The sequence below is a fragment of the Lepidochelys olivacea genome (assembly GCF_965140295.1).
Source record: "Lepidochelys olivacea isolate rLepOli2 genome assembly, chromosome: 2".
NCBI classification, from domain to species: domain Eukaryota; kingdom Metazoa; phylum Chordata; order Testudines; family Cheloniidae; genus Lepidochelys; species Lepidochelys olivacea.
In genome coordinates, this window is record NC_140412.1 from 185582122 (window position 1) to 185603946 (window position 21825).

General features: G+C 39.3%; 1 protein-coding gene across 8 annotated transcripts in view; it reads right to left on the bottom strand.

Annotated features, from left to right (window-relative positions):
* Positions 1-21825, bottom strand: part of ARPP21 (cAMP regulated phosphoprotein 21) — a 173389-nt gene that overhangs the window by 40014 nt on the left and 111550 nt on the right. For 7 of the 8 annotated variants that reach the window (XM_084618487.1, XM_084618483.1, XM_084618485.1 and 4 more), the window contains 2 exons: positions 20273-20533; positions 10052-10178 (listed from right to left, as the gene is read on the bottom strand). In XM_084618487.1, coding sequence (XP_084474613.1) covers positions 10052-10178; positions 20273-20533 — 388 coding nt within the window. Of the gene's footprint in view, positions 1-10051; positions 10179-19719; positions 19784-20272; positions 20534-21825 lie in introns of all 8 variants that reach the window. The other variant, XR_014710135.1, reaches the window with a different exon arrangement.

Below are 21825 nucleotides of genomic sequence, written 5' to 3' on the forward strand. Positions count from 1 at the left end.
ATTTACTTCTGTGGCCAGTAACAGTTGTTGCTACTAACCACTGTGAATTTCATCTAGCTCTTTTTCCAGGAATGGTATCTGCTTTAGAAAATGATGAGCAAACTGCAGAATGGAACAGACCCTGAAGAAGAGGTGAGGAACTATTTGGAGAGGTTTTCCTTCTGTTGCTAGGGAAACCATCTCCTTTGTTTGGGAATAATCAGAAAAGCTGCTTCATTCAGATACGCGTTCTCAGAATGTGTTATGTCATTTGAAACAAAGGGAAATTAAGACAATACTAAACAATATAACAGCATAATTCTAAGAAATGGCAGGTTAGCACTATGAAGATTCCCATCTCTCTCTTTTTTAGAGGAAGGCATAGTAAAAATGAAAAGATTGTTATTAGGAAATATTTCAATTGGATTTGGGATATGAAACATAGAATTCAAATTCATTTTTTAATCATTGTTACTGACAGATGGCAAATCAAAATGAAAATATCCTGGAATTTGTACAAGCAAGCACTGTTATTCTTGCATTCTGTGTAGGCAAAACTCCCACTGACTTCACTTGACTTTAGCAAAGCTTTTAACACTGTCTCCCACAGTATTCTTGTCAGCAAGTTAAGGAAGTATGGGCTGGATGAATGCACTATAAGGTGGGTAGAAAATTGGCTAGATTGTCGAGCTCAACGGGCAGTGATCAATGGCTCCATGTCCAGTTGGCAGCCAGTATCAAGTGGAGTGCCCCAAGGGTCGGTCCTGGGGCAGGTTTTGTTCAATAGCTTCATTAATGATCTGGAAGATGGTGTGGATTGCACCCTCAGCAAGTTTGCAGACGACACTAAACTGGGAGGAGTGGTAGATACGCTGGGGGGTAGGGATAGGATACAGAGGACCCTAGACAAATTGGAGGATTGGGCCAAAAGAAATCTGATGAGGTTCAACAAGGACAAGGGCAGAGTCCTGCACTTAGGGCGGAAGAATCCAATGCACCTCTACAGACTAGGGACTGAACGGCTAGGCAGCAGTTCTGCAGAAAAGGACCTAGGGGTTACAGTGAACGAGAAGCTGGATATGAGTCAACAGTGTGCCCTTGTAGCCAAGGCGGCCAATGGCATTTTGGGATGTATAAGTAGGGGCATTGCCAGCAGATCGAGGGACGTGATCGTTCCCCTCTATTCGACATTGGTGAGACCTCATCTGGAGTACTGTGTCCAGTTTTGGGCCCCACGCTACAAGAAAGATGTGGAAAAATTGGAGAGTCCAGCGGAGGGAAACAAAAATGATTAGGGGACCGAAACACATGACTTACGAGGAGAGGCTGAGGGAACTGGGATTGTTTAGTCTACAGAAGAGAAGAGTGAGGGGAGATTTGATAGCTGCTTTCAACTACCTGAAAGGTGGTTCCAAAGAGGATGGATCTAGACTATTCTCAGTGGTAGCGGATGACAGGACAAGGAGAAATGGTCTCAATTTGCAGTGGGGGAGGTTTAGGTTAGATATTAGGAAAAATTTTTTCACTAGGAGGGTGGTGAAACACTGGAATGTGTTACCTAGGGAGGTGGTGGAATCTCCTTCCTTAGAAGTTTTTAAGGTCAGGCTTGACAAAGCCCTGTCTGGGATGATTTAATTGGGGATTGGCCCTGCTTTGAGCAGGGGGTTGGACTAGATGACCTCCTGAGGTCCCTTCCAACCCTGATATTCTATGATTCACTTGAACACCATTTTCTTCTGTTGAAGTCAATGGGAGTTTTGCTTGCATCAGGATTGTGGGATTGGCCCCTGAGATATTGGCTCAATTACATAGGAGATCTCTCTTATGTGTCTGTGCTAAAATACTGAATACACGGAGGACCCTTTGGTCCAGTCACCGAGGACCCTTTGGTCCAGTCACCAGTGCACCTTCTTCTACTCAGTACCCAAATCAAAACAATTCTTCTATTTTACAATTTGCATTGATCAACATTTTAGGAGTTTAAGCAAATATCGCACATGTGAGGCAAAAGTCTCCTCTCCTATCTGCATTGCTGATCTCTATTGTACACTTAAACAAACACAAACTTGTTAAATGTGAACAATGTGTTTATTACTGTACCAGACACAAAAACCCTAACTAAACTGGCTGTTCCCCCCCCCCCTTAAAATTTCCCACCACTGGGAGTGCTAATGGAGGCAAGGCACCAGTTGTTGGCATTCCAACAAAAGCACTGTCTAGACCTGCTGTGAGCAGGATTAGAGGATGTGGTGACTGAGATGCCAACAGCCACTCTGTACGGGCACTCCCACCATTGGAGTTACACTGGTGATAGCAATGGTGGGAAGTTTTAGGGGGAAAGGCTAGTGTAGAAATAAATATGCTAACAGTCCTTGCCTCAAAGAGCTTCATATATAAACCTTTCAATTGCTCAGTGCTTAAAAATTCCATTGGCAGCAATGGGAGCATTGTGCACTGAGTGAGTTATGAATTTGCAGTAGGGATTATGTAGTGTCCCTCATGGCAGAGAGGAGACAGGATTCAAATGCAATGAAAACAAACAAGACTCTTCATGCCAGCTGTTGAATGCCATCAGGTGTCTCTCCAGATCCAGCACTCATGGAGTGGACAACACTGAAGAGCCTATCTACACTGCATGTTGTTCTTAGCTGGCTGTTCCTCCCTAGATTTGTTCATGCACAGTAACTGATACGGGATTAACACATGCATATTGATTAGAGAATCAATATATTACTGTGAAATTCCTGACATTTCATCAGAAACTTTCAGAATGACTGCCATTTTAACTACTGCTGGTAGGACTTGAAAACCCCACACAAACTGCACTTGACCTGCCTATGGCTCTTTCAGCATTCAGAGTGTAGGTGTATTCTTCCCTCGTTCCTAGCTTCCTCTTTGTGTAGAAAATGAATAATTAAGCTAGTCTGTTCAATGAGAAGCAATCATCTTTCAATAAAAATGTGGCTCTTACCCCTGAATTTTCCAAGTGAAATGTGCAGCAGCGAGTTTAGCAGCAGGACTACCTTTGATCTTAACCAAAATCACATGATTAAATCTCCGTATTATTTAACATTGAATGTGCTGAGTGCTTGTGTGGTATGACTGAGTTCTTAAACTTAGAAGGATGACATGATTTCATGAGGGATACTGGAAGCTAAGAACATCTAAATTCTAGTCCTAGCTTTCCCATTGACTTGATAAGAGGTCTTGAGAGTTCATTATTGTACTCTCTCCATCAGGGTCTCCACCTGTAAACAGGAATAACACTTACCTACTGTTCCTCACCAGAGCATTGTGAGCATTGGTCAGTAAATATTTATAAAGTGCTCTGAAGTGGTAGAGTGCTATGCCAGTGCAAGTGTAATACAGTCTTACGGCACCATATTTTAGTGTCATATAACGATGCAATTCTGATGTCCATCTTCCTTCTTTCAAGCCTTCATGAAAATAAGAAATATACCTCACAAGGCTCTCTGAGGGCTAAATTTATCAAACCCTGTTTCCCACTGACTGTTTTGATTATCAAACATAAATGGACACCAGAAGTACAATTCTGTTTCATTAGTGCAGTGAATAATTACCAGTAAGGAATTACTTTTTCTTTGGATGAGCTATTTAAAAATAAATAAAAGTTGTTTACTGCTTGTATAAGTACAAAGAACGTCCTGTAAAATACAGATGGAATAACATAAACAAATCTGTCATGGACCATGAAATCTTGCTCGTCAGGCTGCTAATGAAGGTAGAAAGCTGCAATCCTTCTTTGGAAGGTTCTGTAATGACCCTGATGGCAAACCAAACCATTTTATTTTTTAAGACTGACACTTTACAAAAAAGAAAAAGAAAAGTTTATAGTGGAAGATGTTTTAAGTAGACAATAAGGAGTAAAGGAAATCTGAAGATAAAAACCCTTCAATTATGTTGACACCTGACTGAATTTTAGCTTAGATTAAGCATTATTTCATTGACAGTTTGACTCAATTATTCTGTTTAAACACATTTATAGCTCCATTAAGGTACATCTTGTCTTGCTTAAAACCAGCTTCAGAGAAACATTAAAGAGGCAAAACCCTTTTTTTCTTACTGGAGACTGTAAATGCTAACAGAAATATTACCTCTCCTTTGAGACAAACATTTGCTGTTGACAGAATATCCATGCATACCTATCATAAAAGGAACCACTGCATCCATGTCATTTTCAAATATACATCTGCTTCCCATAATTATATTCTTTTGACAGAGCTATTGTATTCAGTCAATTGTTCTGCTTTTCAGGAAAAAGCAGTGATGATTAAAAAAAAAGAAAGATAACATGTTGGAGCAATGCAGGGAGATTTGAATAGGCGACTTTATGCAAATTGAAAGGAGTTATAATGGCAACGTTTACTGGGTCTCAAATGCCTATGAAATCCTAAAATCTGTACATTCAAACAGAATTACAGAACAAAAATCCAATTACATCCAACCCCATGTTAATTAATCTCTGTGGGCTTGCTGCATTTCTGAAAAGTTTTGGAAGCAAGGTATTCCAACCAAACACAATAGTGCTTAGGCTTTGATTTGCTCAATAGATAGTCTTCATTACTGAGCTCAAGAAGGTACTCTAGGATTTAGTTACTGTCAGTGCTTAATTTGTAATGAAAGAGGTACTGGGGATCAAGCAATTAGGTGTCAGGGCTCAAGCAAGTTTTTTACATTCATAACTGATGCAGCAAGCCTAGAAGTGCTGGGGCTATGAACTGCCAAGCAAAGAGGTGCTGGGGCTCAGCCCTGGCAAGTCCTGGGGCAAATTAAGCCCTGGTTGCTGTTTATATCAGAACTTGCCAGTGAGGAGGGCACATGATCAGTCAGACTAACTGCCATGGTTAAACTATAGCCCAGACAAAGTGATGTATATAAAGTGATCCGGCAAAGCTCCATCACACATTGCTAATGTCTAGAGCAGGTCTGATATATTACACGTATAGTGTACAGTGAGGCAGAGAAAGTAAATGGTTTGTCCACCTCAGATTCTTCTTCATCTGTGAATGGGCATAATAATACTTACCTACCTCAAAGTGGTGTTTCTGAGGCTTCATCAGCTCATATTTGTGAAGCACTTTAAAAACGAAATATACTCTCTGTGCTAAGCATTATCATTTTGAAAATAAATACACCAACACACTGATATAAATCATTCCATTGCTGATTTCATCAACTGTGGTAAAAAAACAAATGTTCATCACTGAATACATTTCCATTTTATCATTCAAGGACAAGAACGAGGCTTAAAAGCTTTCAAACTACTACTACCGAGATACCGATGTCAACGAATACAACTCTTGCTGATAATGGCTGAGATACAACACTATAATACTGCTATATGAGAATAGAGAAATATCATTTCACTCAGTCAAGAAACCAGGTGTTCCATGGTACAAAAAGAGATATATCTATTTGCTTGAAATGGCCAGTATTTTTTATATTGAAATATTAGCGAGATGAGACAAAATCAAAGAGTGGTAAATGTCCATTGACCAGAGAGAAACTAAACTCCACAGTTTAAGGAATACAGCGATATATTTGGGAAGGTCTACAAATTACAGGAATTCCTTGTCACAACACAGACCCTTACAACGTTCACTTGAGCCCAGACCTGTACAGATTTTATATCTCGATTTTCAAAGAAAAGGAAGGCAATGTTCTTTACTATAAAGCTCAAAGATGAACATATCAAGAGAGTACTCCTACATATAATTATTATTTGTTGAGTAAAGTCATTTGAAAATATTCTAATGATCCATTTAAAAATGTACCGTGCATGTACTGTGTACTAGCCAATGGCTTGACCCTGCTCTCATTAAATTAATGGCAACACTTCCATTGACTTCTAGGATCTTAGCATTTTGCAGGACTGGGCCCAAGAGCTGGTGCGGCGGGAATGCAATGAAGAAGAACAACAAATTATTTATTTACATGAAGCAAAATTAAGCATTTCAAAGGCTACACCACTGCTCTGTAGTAAGCAACAGTGTTAAGGCTGTGTCTTTGTAGTTTCATTCTGAATTTAAATTAATATACTGTAAACGACAAAAGGTTTCTTTGGAAAACCCTCTGTGAAGCTGCCTTTTGCAAGAAATGAGTCACTTATCTTCTCATACTAGGCAGCACTCTAAAATCTATCTATCCATCCATCAAGAGTTCTCACCCCTCTCGCCAAATGATTTACTGCTGTTAGATCCTAATCTAATTTCAGGTGAGCTCATCTTTTTTTCTGCCCTGGAGCATTTTAACTTCATATTGCTCTCTTTTCACACAACCATCAGTGAATACAGAGTCCCTTAACCATTAAGGATGCTGTACTGACATTTTACTTTAGCCATTTGCTGTAAAAAAGTCATTATTATTGCTCCACTCATAAAGAGACCTTTTCAAAGAAAAACAAAAACAAATTGCTGGAATTAGATCAAACCTTACCCTCTGCAGCCCAAAGTGGGAAAACAACAGACCTCAACACCTTGCTGGAGCTATGAAAGCTTCCAAAACCCTCCTGGGCAGGCAAACTTTCTTATTTTAATAAACATTCTTTGAGCTTGAGGCTCCCAACATATCCCTGGTCACATTCGTTATTCTACTGGTAGGCACACAACTCGGACTCCCATATGCCTCTCTTTATTGCAGCAGTTTTCTCTCACCAGCAGCAAATAGTGCTAAATCTTCAGGGAAGATGTTTCAGGAGTAATCTTTTCATCTGCCTCATTCATGTCTGCCTCCTTTGTTCACCCTCACACAGTCTTCTTCTGCACTCTCTGCAGCCATCATTACTATCTGTAGGTCTCTCTTAAAATTTCCATACTGAGCCATGGCTGCCTCACATTCTGCTCAAATGCTAACCTCAATCTTGGTCCTTAATTCTATATTTGAAGGTAATTTCCTGCAACACTGCATAAAGCTTGAAATATTTGCCTTTTGATTGGAACACGTACTTAGCCAACCCAAAGTAGCATAGCTCAGAAGGGTACTTGGTGTTAAGTGGTCATGTGTATGTTCCTGCAGTAGCTGAATGGACATCCAAAGGAGTTTTTTCCCCTGAGAGTTTGAATGTCTAGTGAATAGCCTGCGGTAAATTTGTAACATAAGCACTGTGCTTTATTATATTTCATGAAATATAATTTATATCCATCAATCAAACTCTGGAAGATTAGTGACTTTCCAAATGCTATGTGAAGTGAAAGAACATGAAAAAATAGAATAATCAATCCTTACCCATTTATTCACTGGCTGCAAGTATAAAGAAAATATAATCTAAATATATAGTTAATGCCCAAGAAAAGTTTCTGTCTCTCCATACTTACTTTCTCAGAGGCATTTTCAGACATTTCAAAGCATAAGTCGATAGCAAGATGGATATCCATATTGCTTCAGGTAATGGAAGAAAATGCATCACTGCAGATAATTAGATTTACCTTTATAAATACGAGTGAAAATTTGAGGGCATGAGTCAGTTCAGTTACAAAAATCAAGGAAAAAAATGATAGGACCCAAGTGTCCTCCCTGCTTCTTCAAGCAGAGAGGAAGCAGGTAAGATGGATCACCCTGGAGTTCTGGAAGGTGGGGGTAAGAGAGCACTGACTTCACAGCATCCTCCTCTCTACCTCACCCCACTGAAGTCCCTCTGTGAGCTCAGTCTCTTTAGGTTCTGGCTGCATAAGGGGCTGTAGGAGGCGCTCTCTGTGGAACTCTCTCTTACAAAGGCAGAGGAAAACCTTTTGGGTATCTGTCCTTCAGTAAATTCTTCTTCACGTAGCAGTTGTTGTGATGGCCCAGGATTCATTCCCAATAGAGCACAACTCCAACAGGAGTGATGGTGTCTCAGCAGCAGCCTGTAGGGGATGACCCTGTGCATGGGACTTTGGGTTCCCCTCCCTGTGAATCTGAAGGGTCAGCAAGATTGGGAGGTTGCCACCCATGCCTTGTTCCCTAATCACTCTCACTTAAAGAGAAGGTCTGTAGGAAACTGCAAGATTTTCTTTGTGGAGTTTCCTGGCACCCCTATTCCCCTCATGCAAATATCTCTATGAGAGGGTTCAATCTGGCCCATAGTTAGGACCCATTCAAAAGAGTTGATTATGAAGCAAGTCTTAGGACCTGGGCAATTGGTAAAAATTTAAAACAATCATTAAAGAAATACTAAACTCTCATCACAGAATGTGGACATGATATAATAATTATTTTTCCAATGAAGCTGTCAATAATTGAAAGGAGGAATTTTAAAGATATTGACAATTTTTCCAACTCAAGAGATTTTTCTTGTAATAACCAAATTCCTTGGCAGACATAGGTGAAAAATGATATGAAAAACACATGAGCAAAAATACAACTGATTTCCCTATGAAGTCTGTACCCAAACACAATGGTTACTACACTATGGTATATAATTAAACCTGGTATTCAGATAGTCTCTCTGAAGATCAGATAGTTGACTTTTCTGTGAAAAATTTGCTGAAGCATTTCAGAATGTGTCCCATGTGTACTTTAATTACCATAATTTTCACATTACTGATCTACCATTTAACTGATAGAGTAAATATGGTTTTATAACAACACAGTCAACCAAAATAGTATCATACAATTCAATCTGCATTTAGGTTCTAAAATCTACTGTATATGGATAATAAATATGGTACCATACTGTAAGATAAGATATATTAGAAGAGATAGATGGCCTTTATGGAATATTACATCTCTCTGAGAATTGTAGTCTCCCAAAGCTATGAAATCTGAAAGTAAGCACCCCACCAGTCATAATGACCAAAACCAGCACCTGTTTTATTAGAACACAGGACAGCTTTAAAAGAAGAACCATTGATCATTCAAATCAATCATAACTGTGTATTGCTATGGCTTTTTTTCTCTGAAGCCTAATAAAGTGCGAGAAACCTGTCAGCGGTCACCTTAAAGAGACTGGGAGTGGGCTGGATGACCCCATAGATCTTTCCCATCTCTCATCTCTATGCTATTGACTTTTATCTTAAAGGACTTGTGGATCAAAGCCTTGGCAGAGAAGCTGATTTTCCATTAAAAAAAACCAACAAAAAAAAACAAACCACCACAAAATTCACAGGAATTTCTATCAAACCATTTGCATTTCTGGAGCTAGAGAGTAATAGACAGACAGCAAGCTTTATCCTACATGACACAATTATGATTGTGTACCCTGTGGTGAAACAATCCCTCCGACCAAAGTTAATACTTGTCTGAGACACAGTATGGGGGAGGTTTGCACTGCAAAAACAGACAATCAATGATTTTTACAGAAGCTTTGTTTATTCATTAGGAACACAAAGAACCTTGCACCAGCACAAATAAAATCAAACAACATCAGTCTCACTCTGTCTCCCCCCATCCTTAATATGGTTTAATTAGGAGTGGCATGACACAGTAGGAAAAGAGACCGGTTCACTGTGAGACCTGCTACTCACTCTCTTACAGTGTAACGGCCCCCCTTCCAACTGCCCATCGCTGCAGGTAGCTAACATCCAAGTGGGTGCCACACAGACTCTAGAGTACCTCATTGTCTGCTGTTTTCATGAACACTAACCTCGAAAGGAGGAAAATAGTGGACTATTACCAAGCTAAAGACTGCCTTTTATCTGGCTCACTCCATATCACAGATACAGTTTCAGCTTTGCAGAGCAGAATGCCCCCTAAATGTTTCCATTACTGGTTTCTTGTTTTAAAAATGTTTAGGGGTCACATATGATTAAGGAATTAAAATGTCACTCTTGGCTTTCCAATGAAGTATGAATGATCACAGTAATTTGCTACTTGTCTTACTTCTTATCCAAAATGTAACATATTAATGCAGTAAGAACCACGCTGTGTGACGCATGGTAGATGACAGCACTGAAGTGTGCTTTCCTTTCTTGTAGGGTACGGCTTTCCAAGCAAAATTGTTTTTTGACTGTTTCAACTTACTGAAATGGCCAATTTTCAATGCTAGCTTTTCAAGCCCAAAATTAAAGTACGATCAATAGGTTCATCAGTAAATGCAACACGAACTGCTGAAGAAATGAGTAACAGATGCAAATACCTGCTTGCTGTGCAGTCTGGGGTATTTGTTGACTCCGCTGTGCATTGTACTGAACTGAGGCAATGGGTCTATACTGCTGAGTTGCTGAGGTAGGGTATTGACCAGATGGATAGTAATACACTGGCATCTGTGGAAAGCAAGAACAGACTAAGTACTTATGACAGAAACTGAAGACATACAGAAAAAAGTCACGTGAAGTAGTTTAGTTTTACAATCATCAAAAGAAAAGATTTGCATAGTACATTTTCAAGCACTGTCACTTAGTTCTAATTTTCTCTTGCAATGTGATTATCAATGTCTTAAGGACTAAAGAACATTACTGTGTAAGTTGAGAAACCCTAAATGAAGCAGGAACATGAATAAAAATGTTTTTCAAATAATGAATTACTTTGTTCTCAACTAATTTAATGTCGCAGAGAGAAGCAGAGAGAAATAGCAGCTATTTTTTAAAACTGTGTAAGCAATGTTACATATAAACAAGAGACGCCCCCCAAATCACAGAAGTACCATATTGCACAAAATTATAATGCTAATATGTATGTACTATAGACCATATGGAAAACAATTAAATAAACTTTGGGGAAAAGATTAAATGGACAATTGAGAGCAGAAGTGGCTTGGAGTCAAAATGTGCATGTTGTATAAAGGTGAGATATTTGTATGTATGAAAGAGAATCTCCATTGTTAGCTTATCCCTCTTTAATGAATAAATGCTTACCTGCATGAATCTCTCCCTTTAAAGCTTCTAGCACATTTGGCAGGAATATATTACGGATTAAAAATTATTAGCATCCCTCCTCTTGCAAAAGCTTTTAGTAGGTATTGAGTTAGCTAGTGTTGCTTGCTATTTTATGTTACAGAACAGAGTATACTAAACTGCCTCACCACACATTTGAAAATGCAAGTTGAGGTCAACTGAACACAGTGACTTTTCTTGCACACTCTTCATCATCATTGCAGAGACATCTGAACTAAACAGTTTTGCGCTGGCCCTTAGTGAGTTCAGTAGCACTCCATATTTCTCATTTTCATTTGGAACAATTCTATGATAAATAAAATAAAATATAAAGTATACAGAGGCACCCCTACAAGATCTTCATGAGAACTTTTGTTGTTCTTAGACTATTTGAAATGTATGTCTGTGCTTCTTTATAAACCAATGGAATTATATTTGTTTCCACATACAGTATTTGGCTTCTTTCAAAAAAGAGACACAAAATACTTTTTATTTTTAATACAACAGGGAATTAGTAAATGTGGGTCAGATTCTGCCACCTTTATTCATGCTGAGCAGTACCTTAGCTCAGGAGTAGTTCCACTGGAGATAACTGGACTACTCATGGAGTAAGTATTGCTCAGTGAGAGTAATGGTAAACAGAATAAGGCCATATATGACAGGTATTTAAAGAGTCAACAGAATCCCTTTAAAAATAGGCTAAAAATCTCAGCGATACAAGGCTCTTTATCACCAGAGAAAAACTACCAAGTGCAACAGAACTAAGTTACAGAAATATACAGTGCCATGGTGGCACATGGAAGTGTACTTGAAAGGGGACTAATTAAGTTTTTTACCCACTACATAATCACCTCAAGATGTGCCATTTTGGCTACTGTTTCTATAGCTCTATACGAAAACTCTCACAGAAGTTTCCCAGTGGACACTATTTTACAAAATGGTGATAACTACAGGAAAAAAGAGAACAGGAAGAACTACAAGGAGGAAAGTGAGGGGAGGACACAGTTTATGAGGGTGAACCACAGACGGGAAGTGGGGAGAGGACACAAGGAATTATAAGGAGAAGGGAGACTGAGAATCAGGGAACCTGGATTTGGGGAGGTGGCTGAAGGGAAGAGAACTCCAGGCAAATTGGCAGACTTTAGAGGACAAGATATCAAATCTTTGCCCATGTTTTTTTCTTTTGAACCCACGTAAATACTGTTGCTTTGCTTTGTGAGGTACAACCAGCCAGAATGAAACCATGAATGCTTTAATTTGAACACATTTAATCTGAACACTATTCAAGCTCTGAATAACATGGAGTAATGCTGAATTGTAGCCTGCCTTTGAACTGTGCTTTATCTTTGAATACTGCAAAACAAGTGATGGGCATAGTGTAGGAACATTTGTCCCCAGATCTAATGAAAGCTCTCTAACTGTCTGGTGTGGAAAAATCCCAGTTTTAAATGAATGATCGAATTTTACCCCAGCAGGACAAGGTTAGTAAGGCAAACTCACCACGGGTAAAAGTGGCTACACTCTTAAAACTTTTAAAAATAAATGGCCATCTGAGAACAATATGAGTTACCTCTTGCCATTAATCATTGCATGGAAAGTTCATAGGTATTAAATTAAAAATGTAGCCCAAACAATTTAGGTCGGGAACCTGCTTAGCCCATTCTAATAACTGCAATAACACTCAGTAGCACTTAACATTTTTAAAAGTACTGTACAGCCATGAACTAACTCATCTCTGTAGCTACAAGGATTTTTTTTTTAATTCACTGGAACTGAATGCATTTGTTATATACTCCATTTAGTAGCTTATCAGTACAACAATCTATCACTTTGAAAAATGTTGTTAGTGGCATGGAGCATTAGATGGAAAATCATTTAATTTGGGGTGACTAATGGTTGAATTTGATAGTAATCATGCATGGATGACTTGCTAAGAACAGATGATTTTGTTAAAAGACTAGACATGAAAAAAAAAAGGCTTGACACAGAATATAGACATAGGTTAAAGTGGATTTTAGGCTGACTATCAGTGATTTATTGATCTTGTTGGATATACTTTCATTTGTCTTCTGTACAGCTCTCCTTCAGCTTACAGACACAGTTTCCCCCCAAAAGTAATCCAAGACTGATATTTGCCCACCGTGGTATTACTTTAACGAACAGTAGAGTTCATAGAATCATAGATACCAAGGAGACCACTTAGATCATCTAGCCTGAACCTCCTGCACTTTGCAGAATTATTTGCTACCTCAATCCCACAAACATCTTCTTTTACTTGTGCTTGACTACAAATCATTACCGTCTCCCGGCTAGTCTACTGAAATGCCCAGCTTTACTTGATGTTAACAGCTTTTCCCCTAACCTAAGGCTAGGTTTCCATCATCAACTTTTGCTGGCACAGTTTATTTCAGTCAGAGAACTGGTATAAATTATATTGGCCAAAGCTTTGCCTAAACTAGGAGGGTGTGCCAGTGTAGCTATAGCTCTATAGATTTATAGCTATACAGATATAACTATAGCATCAAACCCTTTTTCTAGTGTACACTGGACCTAAATGTTTCCTTCTTCAGCTTCAACTCATTGCCTCCTAACATTGTGAAAAATCCCCTTTCTTCATTTATGTTGTTATTCTGAAGCCATGTATAGGCTACCATTTCCTTCTTGAGCTTACTTACTGAATTATTTAATAATAAATAATTATTTATAAACTACAGTATTTAAGCTTAACTCAGTCTCTCTGCGTGTTTTGTCCTCCAAGTAGGGTGACCAGATGTCCTGATTTTATAGGGACAGTCCGGCTATTTGGGGCTTTTTTAATATGGGCTCCTATTACCTCCCACCCATCCCCATTTTTCATACTTGCTACCTGGTCATCTTACTTCATACTTGCTACCTGGTCATCTTACCTCCAACCCTTATGTAATTTTTGTTCTCCAACATATTTTCTTCCTATCTATCCTAAACTGTGCCCGACTGTGCTTAATATTCCAAGGACACTCACACCAGTGCTATGTAGAATGGCATTATCATTTTGACATATTTCATGTGATCCCCTGTATAACGTACAGAGTTCTGTGAACAGCAATGGCTTTTTTTTTTGTTTTGTTCCTATTTAATTTGCTATCTATCATCACCCTCGGGTCCCTCTAAGACGGCTTTCCAGATCGGTTTTCTCTAGTTTGTTGGTGTGCTGTTTACTTTCTCACTCTAGGGGCAGGACTTTACATTTATTTGAAAATCATTTTGTTCAGCATACTGCACTCTCTTAACCTCTCCTGGTCAATTTACAGTTTGAGTCTGTCTGCATGTATGTTTTCTATTCTAAAGGTGATCAACAAATTTGGTTAGAGTTGAATTTACACCTTCCTCAAGAGATTATTAATGAAACCAGTTGTAATGCTGTTATCATATTTAATAGTTCTGCTGTGGGGGTGGAAAATATAAATTCTCTCAATAGGCATGTGTAACTCGCAACTGCACTTACATAAGAGAATTTACAGGGTCTACATTGACCTGTGGAGATTTTGGATACATAAATGCCTCCCAGTCACCTGGCTGGCTTGCCTTTGTCTTAATTTAGGGATTTATTGTCCTCTTCGCTGGCTACTCCCATGCTGAGGGCAGGAAAATAGATTTCATGATCTGTGAGTTGTTCTCTCAGGGGGACAGAGTCCCTTGTGTGGCATAATAAGGGGGTATGTCCCCCAGAACTAGTAAACATTCCCAAGCATGAGTCAAGGACCACGTGCATGGAGGCTTTTTGCCTCTTTCTGAGTAAATTTCTTGACTGCTAGTCCCACACCCTTTGATAAGCTTCCACAACACAGGCGAAGAACCAAGTGAAGTTAACACAGACTGACCACCATCAGAGAACCATGGGTGTATGGTGTCTGAAGCATTACTATCCTCCAAGCCCTATGTCCTTCTCATCTGTGATCCCATTCTCCGAAGGGTGGTTTGTTCCTGTGAGGGATGCTGCTTCTGTTACTATCCTCTCTGCTCAGCGCAATTTTTTTATCCCCTCAAGCATGCAGGCAGAAGAGACAATTTGCCCTTTGGTCAGTGCTGGTGATGTTTTCATGGAGCATGGTGATCTGGTCCTTTATTGGAGTGCTTGGGCCATGAGCATGTCAGAATGGCTGTCAGCATCAGAGGAAAACAGCCAGGATGAACGAGGTGTATTATTGTGACAGGGCTGTAACCAGGGCGGGCGAGCGGGGCAGCTGCGTAGGATGCAAAGCCGGAGGGGCGGGATGGGGTGGGAGGGGGCGAAAAATGGGGAGGAAAAATGACGAAAAAACAGTATGGGACGCAAATATGCTTGCTTGTCCCAGGCCCAGAAATGCCTAATTATGGTTATGGAAAGCAAAATAAAGGAGGAATTTGCCAGTGAAATGGAGAAAAGCAAAGCCAGATCAGATCACTGTTCTTAGTTTCCACTAGTGAACTTGTTTCTCATAGGATGATGCCAAAGCCCACACAGGAGAGGCTAGACAATAACAGATCATTATGTTTATGCTACTGAATATTGAATCTGTTAACCAGATTTAGAATATGCAGTGGGGGAGGAGGAAGCAGAAGATGACAAAGGGCTTCCCCCTACCTTAGATGTATGACTTTAATATCTGTCGGTTCCTCTTTTGATGAAGAATGGGAAAGGGAGCATTAGAACTAGTAATAGAGCCAGCATTAATTAAACTTTAATATATTAATGTAAGATCTCTTTAGGCTTGCAGGCTTGGACAATTTTCTTTCTTTCTTCTTCTTTCTGGCTGGACCTGCTCCCAAATTTTCAATGCCCTGCTGTATTCAAGTGGCATGATACCAGAGGCAAACTACTAGAAACCTCACTGCCACTATATTTACAGGAACTAATTAGCCATTTAGACTGAAGCCTCTGCTGTATTGGTATAAATTCGACAGCAACTTCTATGACTCAGAAGTGCTTTTACATTGATTGCATTACATTGATTATTGCATTATAACATTTTTTGCATGCATAAGCATCTTAACTGGTTTATTTAGTCTCTCTGCTTCTCCTCCCACAGAGAGCCACAAAAGCTTTCACCCTGGATCAGTTATTCAGATTTCAAGGTCTACTGTAAGAAACAGCTACACATCAATGACAATAGTAGCTAGGAAGATGCTGATTTTATAGGGTAGGTCTTTGTGACACAGAGTGTATGGGTCACAGTTTGTCCCATTTTGCTTCCCTACTCTATCAAAGCAACATCTTCCTAGCCATTATTGCCACTGCTATATAGCTATGTTTCGGAACAATCCACTACATCTGCAGCCTACGGACTACTCAGTCCATTCCGCATCTCCAGTTTGTTACTCACCCTGGGATGCATAAATAGGGGAATCTTGAGTGGGAGTTGAGTGGGTTATTTTACCTCTGTATTTGACACTGCCAGAATACTATGTCCAGTGCTGGTGCCCACAATCCAAGGAGGAGGTTGATAAATTGGAGAAGGTTCAGAGAAGAGCCATAAGAATGATTTAAGAATTAGAAAACATGCCTTATTGTGATGAGCTAAACAGATGGAGCTCTTTGAGTCTAATGGAGAGAAGCTTAAGGGGTAACTTGATCAGTCTATAAGTACCTTCATGGCTAACAAATATTTAACAACAGGCTCTTCAATCTAGCAGAGAAAGATATGATACAATCCAGTGGCTAGAAGTTGAAGCTAGATAAATTCACACGGGTAATAAGGTGTACATTTTTAATGGTAAGAGTAATTAATCATTGGAACAATTTACCAAGGGTTATTGTGAATTCTCCATCACTGGCAATTTTAAAATCAAGATTGGATGTTTTCCTAAAAGGTCTGTTCTAGGAATTGTTTTGGGGAAATTCTGTGGCCTGGGTTATATGGGGGGAGGGTGGTGGGGGAAGCGGGGGTCTGCCTAGATGATCACAGTGGTCCCTTCTGGCCTTGGAATCTATGAATCCAGGGGAATCCCATCCCTGCACTCTAATACAACTATCTCCATGTATATTAAAGTTTAATTACAGTAGAAGAGGGCCTTTCCATAAGAGCTCCACTCCCCACCAGCAGCTCTGTGGGTTCCAGCTCTATGTCCCTATCCTTGAAGCTCTACCCATCCTCCGAATCAGTTGGACCAATACAAAGCTTTCATACATAATGCTTAGATACCAAAGTGACAAGTGATTAAAAATGCCATGGATACAACAGTGGGTCAGAGCTGCGAAGTGCACTGAAAACAAGGACAAGTTTGAAGTTCATGCAGAGGAAAGGTAAGTCAGTAGAAGGATTCAAAAGGGCATGACATGATCAGAACAGGTGAGAAACATACATCCATTCATTAACTTTTGGTTCATACTTCGAAAGTTATCTTCAAAACGACCGCTTAGCTACACGAACACAATTAAGCAGCAACTTCAGAGCAGATGATTGAGTGGCTGCATAATATGAGAGGCCTCACATGGATATTTATATAAATTAATTGTGACACTATTTAAAATGCATTTTATGGTACATATATTTTAAATTAAAACATGGTCAGTTAGGTATAAAGATATATATGGATGACCATGTACACACCATACTGTATAACAGATGGTATGAAACATGCAATGCAATTGATATATGGAATATGTTTTCCATCTGGGTACACAGAACACTTTTTTGTTTTATTCTAATCACTAATTATAGTGTATAATAATACAGAAGAACTGTACTTCTTTACGGCTACCTTGGACCCAGATCCTATCCAACCAAGGGCCCCCAGCCCGCAAAATTACCGTTACCTACAATATCCTTTCAAAAGACAAACATGTTCAGTCTGATAATGAACATCTACTTTTGATCTGAGAATTTCCCTTACAATGAAGAAATCATGAAAAAGGACAGTACAGAAACATATGGAGTTACATTGTCCTTTGTTCCTGCAGTTCAGTGCTACTGAAGCCTTATTATTGAGAACACTTTTTCAAAAAGTCTTTAAATATTAGAGTTGAGCAAAACTGGCGTAATCTGTTTTTGTAAAAATGAACACCAAATCTGTCATTTATTATTTTCTCCACAAAATTAATTTTTTTGCATATCAGACAAATGAAAAGTCTTCACAATTAACCATGTGCAGACGCTAAAAGCCACTGTCCCACAAAAATTCACAGTTGTGAATTTTTAAGAAGTTGCTGCTGGTGGCTGGTATCTGTCCTCTCTCTCCTACCCAAATCCCATGGATTAGAGAAATTAACATAGTCCCCCCCCCCCTTTTAGTTCCCATCTTCACCACTTAACAATTGTTTGAAAATATGAATTAAAGGAGGATCCATAGTTCTGGGCCCCAGGCTGGGAGGGGGCTCACAGACCCACAATATTTGGATCCAAATGTCCAATGTCTAAAGTTCACCATGGTGACTGGAGAGCCAGATGTGACAGGCAGGAAAGCCACAGTTGAATAGGTAATTTTGCAGCAGGGTCCCTTGGTTGGATTGGATCCGGGTCCAAGGTAGTCTTAATCCATTATTGATGCTTTGCACCAATATAACATTCTACTAACATTATTTAATTGTCTCACAATGCCCCTCTGAAATAAGCATCAGTACCCCCTGCTTATAGACCTGGAAACTAAGGCTCAGAAGTTAAGTGATATGTACAACATCACATAGTAAGCCAGTGTCAGAAGCACAATTGGAACTCCGGTTTCTTGACACAAAATCCTATGGCTAATCTATTAGAACACAGTGCCTCCAACCTCACTTCCCTACCAGCCCTAGAAATGTTGGTAATGTACATGAAATCCATACATGAAATCCAAAAATATACAGGATTATAATATCCTTGCCACAGGTAGGCAGGTACCTGTAGGTAAGTATTATTATCCCCATTTTACAGATTTGAAAATTTAAGATCAGAAAGGTTAAGTGACTTGACAAGACACAGTCAGTGGTACAGAAGCATCAACATGGCCCATTGAGACAGAAGACCTTTGTTCTAATCCTGATTCTAATATTGACTCACTGTAATAGCCATGAAACATATCTCTTAGCTTCTCTAAACCTCAGTCTGTAAAACAGAGCTGGCTCATATTTATCTAGTTCACTAGGAGAAGTGTTCTGAAGTTTGATTAAATAATATTTGAAAATGTTATAGAACACACAGTATTAAGAAAAGCTAGTGACAGATGTGGGAACAGAACCCAGAGCAGCTTGTAAGATTTTAGCTTTCTGCTTATCATGTAAATAATGTAGTTTGGGTGGGGGGAAAAGGGGATATTACAACTTCTTCTGTCCCCCGCTTCCCCAAACTCACACATGTAAATTTTGGACATTTGGCAAATCGCTACACAGTGAAAAATATTTCTTGTAATATTTTATATAATAAAATGAATTCATAACACTGCCCTTTTGTGGAATTTTTGCAATTTGAAAAATAGGCAAATTCCACATGTAAAGACCAAGCTTTGCTGCTAAATATTTTAGCTCTATTAAATATTTTGCAAGCTCTTTACTCAGGAAATTACATATATGGGGCAAATAGCTGCACCATATTTGGACTTAGAAATATCATGTGCCACTGTATCTTCTGTGGCATGAACAGCCCTTACTCTTCTAATTTTCTGTACTAATAATTAGTAAAATAAGGAGACAGTAACTCCCAAGTCTGTTAAAAGTAGCTTAGTAATCCACATTCTTTGTAATTACAACAGTGCAGAGACATACCAACAACTGCAGTTGTATCATCAATAAGGAATAACTAACAGAAACAACACCATAGATTAAAATCATTTTATGCTAGAGTGTTTGGTGGGATTTTTTTTAAACAAATATTTTTCTAGAGGATAAAACAACTTCCCCACCTCCCCCCACCCCGACTAATGACATTTTAGCATTTTAAGCTGCACGTTAAATGCAGTTTTCTATAATTAAGTTGGAAATTTGACTTTTTAAAATGTATACCTTGAAAATGGGCCAGAAAATCATCCGTGCATTTTACTTCTTGACAGTAATCACTTTCTGTGTTCTGCAAGGATACCCAGGAGACATCCATGGATGTTTGGTGGCGAACAGTAAAACATAATCAGTCTTCAGGAAGACAGTAAAAATTACTGATCTGTGGTGTCTTACATGTTCAAGTCAATTAAATATGATGAATGGCTACCTCTGCTAGCATGCATGTGGCTCACAGGAGAAAAGGCACTCTGAATGTTTGTTCACCCTCCTCCTTCATATTCATGTACAGATACAGCCTGGAACACAGATGAATGCTCAGAAAATGATGGTGGGGGAGGGAGGAGTTGTTGGAATCAATGAAACAACAGAAATGATGGAAACTTCCCACTGCCAAAAAGAATCTGCTCCACAGTAGCTGTGAATTCCTTGAAAAGATATTCTCCAGTTACCCCCTCCCCCCCAGCCTATGCTGTATGTTCCATTTATGATGCTATACAGAAGTTCCAGAGTTTGGAGCTATGTGCTAAACTCACAATAAAGAGGTAAAAATTCTACTTACCTGAGCAGGTGGTGGTTGCTGTACGTAGCCCTGGGGTGGTGGGGGAGGCTGCAGTACTTGTTGCGATACGGGTGGACCTGAACCTGTAAAACTTCCTGGGGGAAGCTGCTGACTTGGGGATGCCATGACATAACCAGTCTGCTGGCCAGATGGCTGTATAATAGGTGATGGGTAGACAGGACCAGAAGGCGACTCGGGGTTCTCTCCTGATGACTGACGACTTAAGCTCATCTGGCTAAATTGTGTTGTCATGTCATCTCGCTGTGGGGCAAAAGTCAGTTGAAAATGATCAACATGATTTTTGCAGTAGACATTTGAAAAACAGAGAGCCAGGTTCTAAGAACAGCATGAGAAGCAGGTGAAAATAAATTCATGCACCACCAAACAACTCAGAGTAACCAACAAAAATAAATAGAAAATAAAAATAAAACACTGAAAACTGCTTGAAAAATGCTTCCAGACTGTAAGGTAAATTACACCACATGGAGAAACAGCAGCTCCTCATTGGTTGGAATTCTTTAATCCTACCCATATTCTAAAGACTAGTGAACTCTAATGCTTTCAAAGGGACACATTTTGAACGGAAAGGACATAAGCACTACTTTGTAATTATGGGTTCCCCTCACAAACACAGTATTCCTTAACCAAGGATACTCTAATAACTAGAGTTGGGATTTTGTGAGTATCCCAAGGGAAATTCAATGTGATTGAGGCACCCTTGATTCCTTTGAATATCCCAACCCATACAGGATAATAGAATATTAGGCAAAAATATGTAATCTGGAGACTGAGCAGTTTGCAGCTCTCAACTGCTAGTTAAAGACTTTTTATGCAGTTGGTTTTAATAAACATGTAATATAGTAGTCTTAGGACCACCATCTAGCTAGGGCAGGGACCAAGATACCAAGCAAGCATAGAAGGTGAAATCCAGGCCCCTAATTAAGTCAATGGCAATGCTTCCCTTGTGTTCAGTGGAGCCAGATTATACCCTTAATGTGTATAGTGGTGTAAAAACAGCATCAGGCCCTGACCTTATAAAACGATCCATGTGAGTGGAGCGCTGTGCCTGAGCAGACTCCTATTGCCTTCAATAGGACTCTGTGAGGGTTCAGAGTGAATTTCTAAACGGGTATTTAAATGCCTAAGCCCCAGTGAAATCAATGGGAATTTGGAGCCTAAATACCTTTAAAAATCTGGCCCTAAGGGCTTTGCCTACATAGGTCCATTTGTCTTAACATTTGCCTGCATTCTGGAGGTAAACAGCCTGAAGAAAGCTTCGTTCCATTGAGAAATAAGAAAATATTATTATTGCATTGTGCATAAACATGCAGACTGTGTTCCCCAACTGCTTGCTCAGACCCCGTTACTGAAGAGGGCAAACACCACAAAGAATTTTTTTCCCCTCAAATAGTCCTATGAATTTTTAAATGAATTTGCTTGGATTGTGTTCATACCCTTACTATGTTCACTCTCCAAAAATATTCTAGCATAATGCATTCACTGGCAGAGCTTTTGAAAAGGACGTGTGAATTTTTAAATAAATACACCAGAAT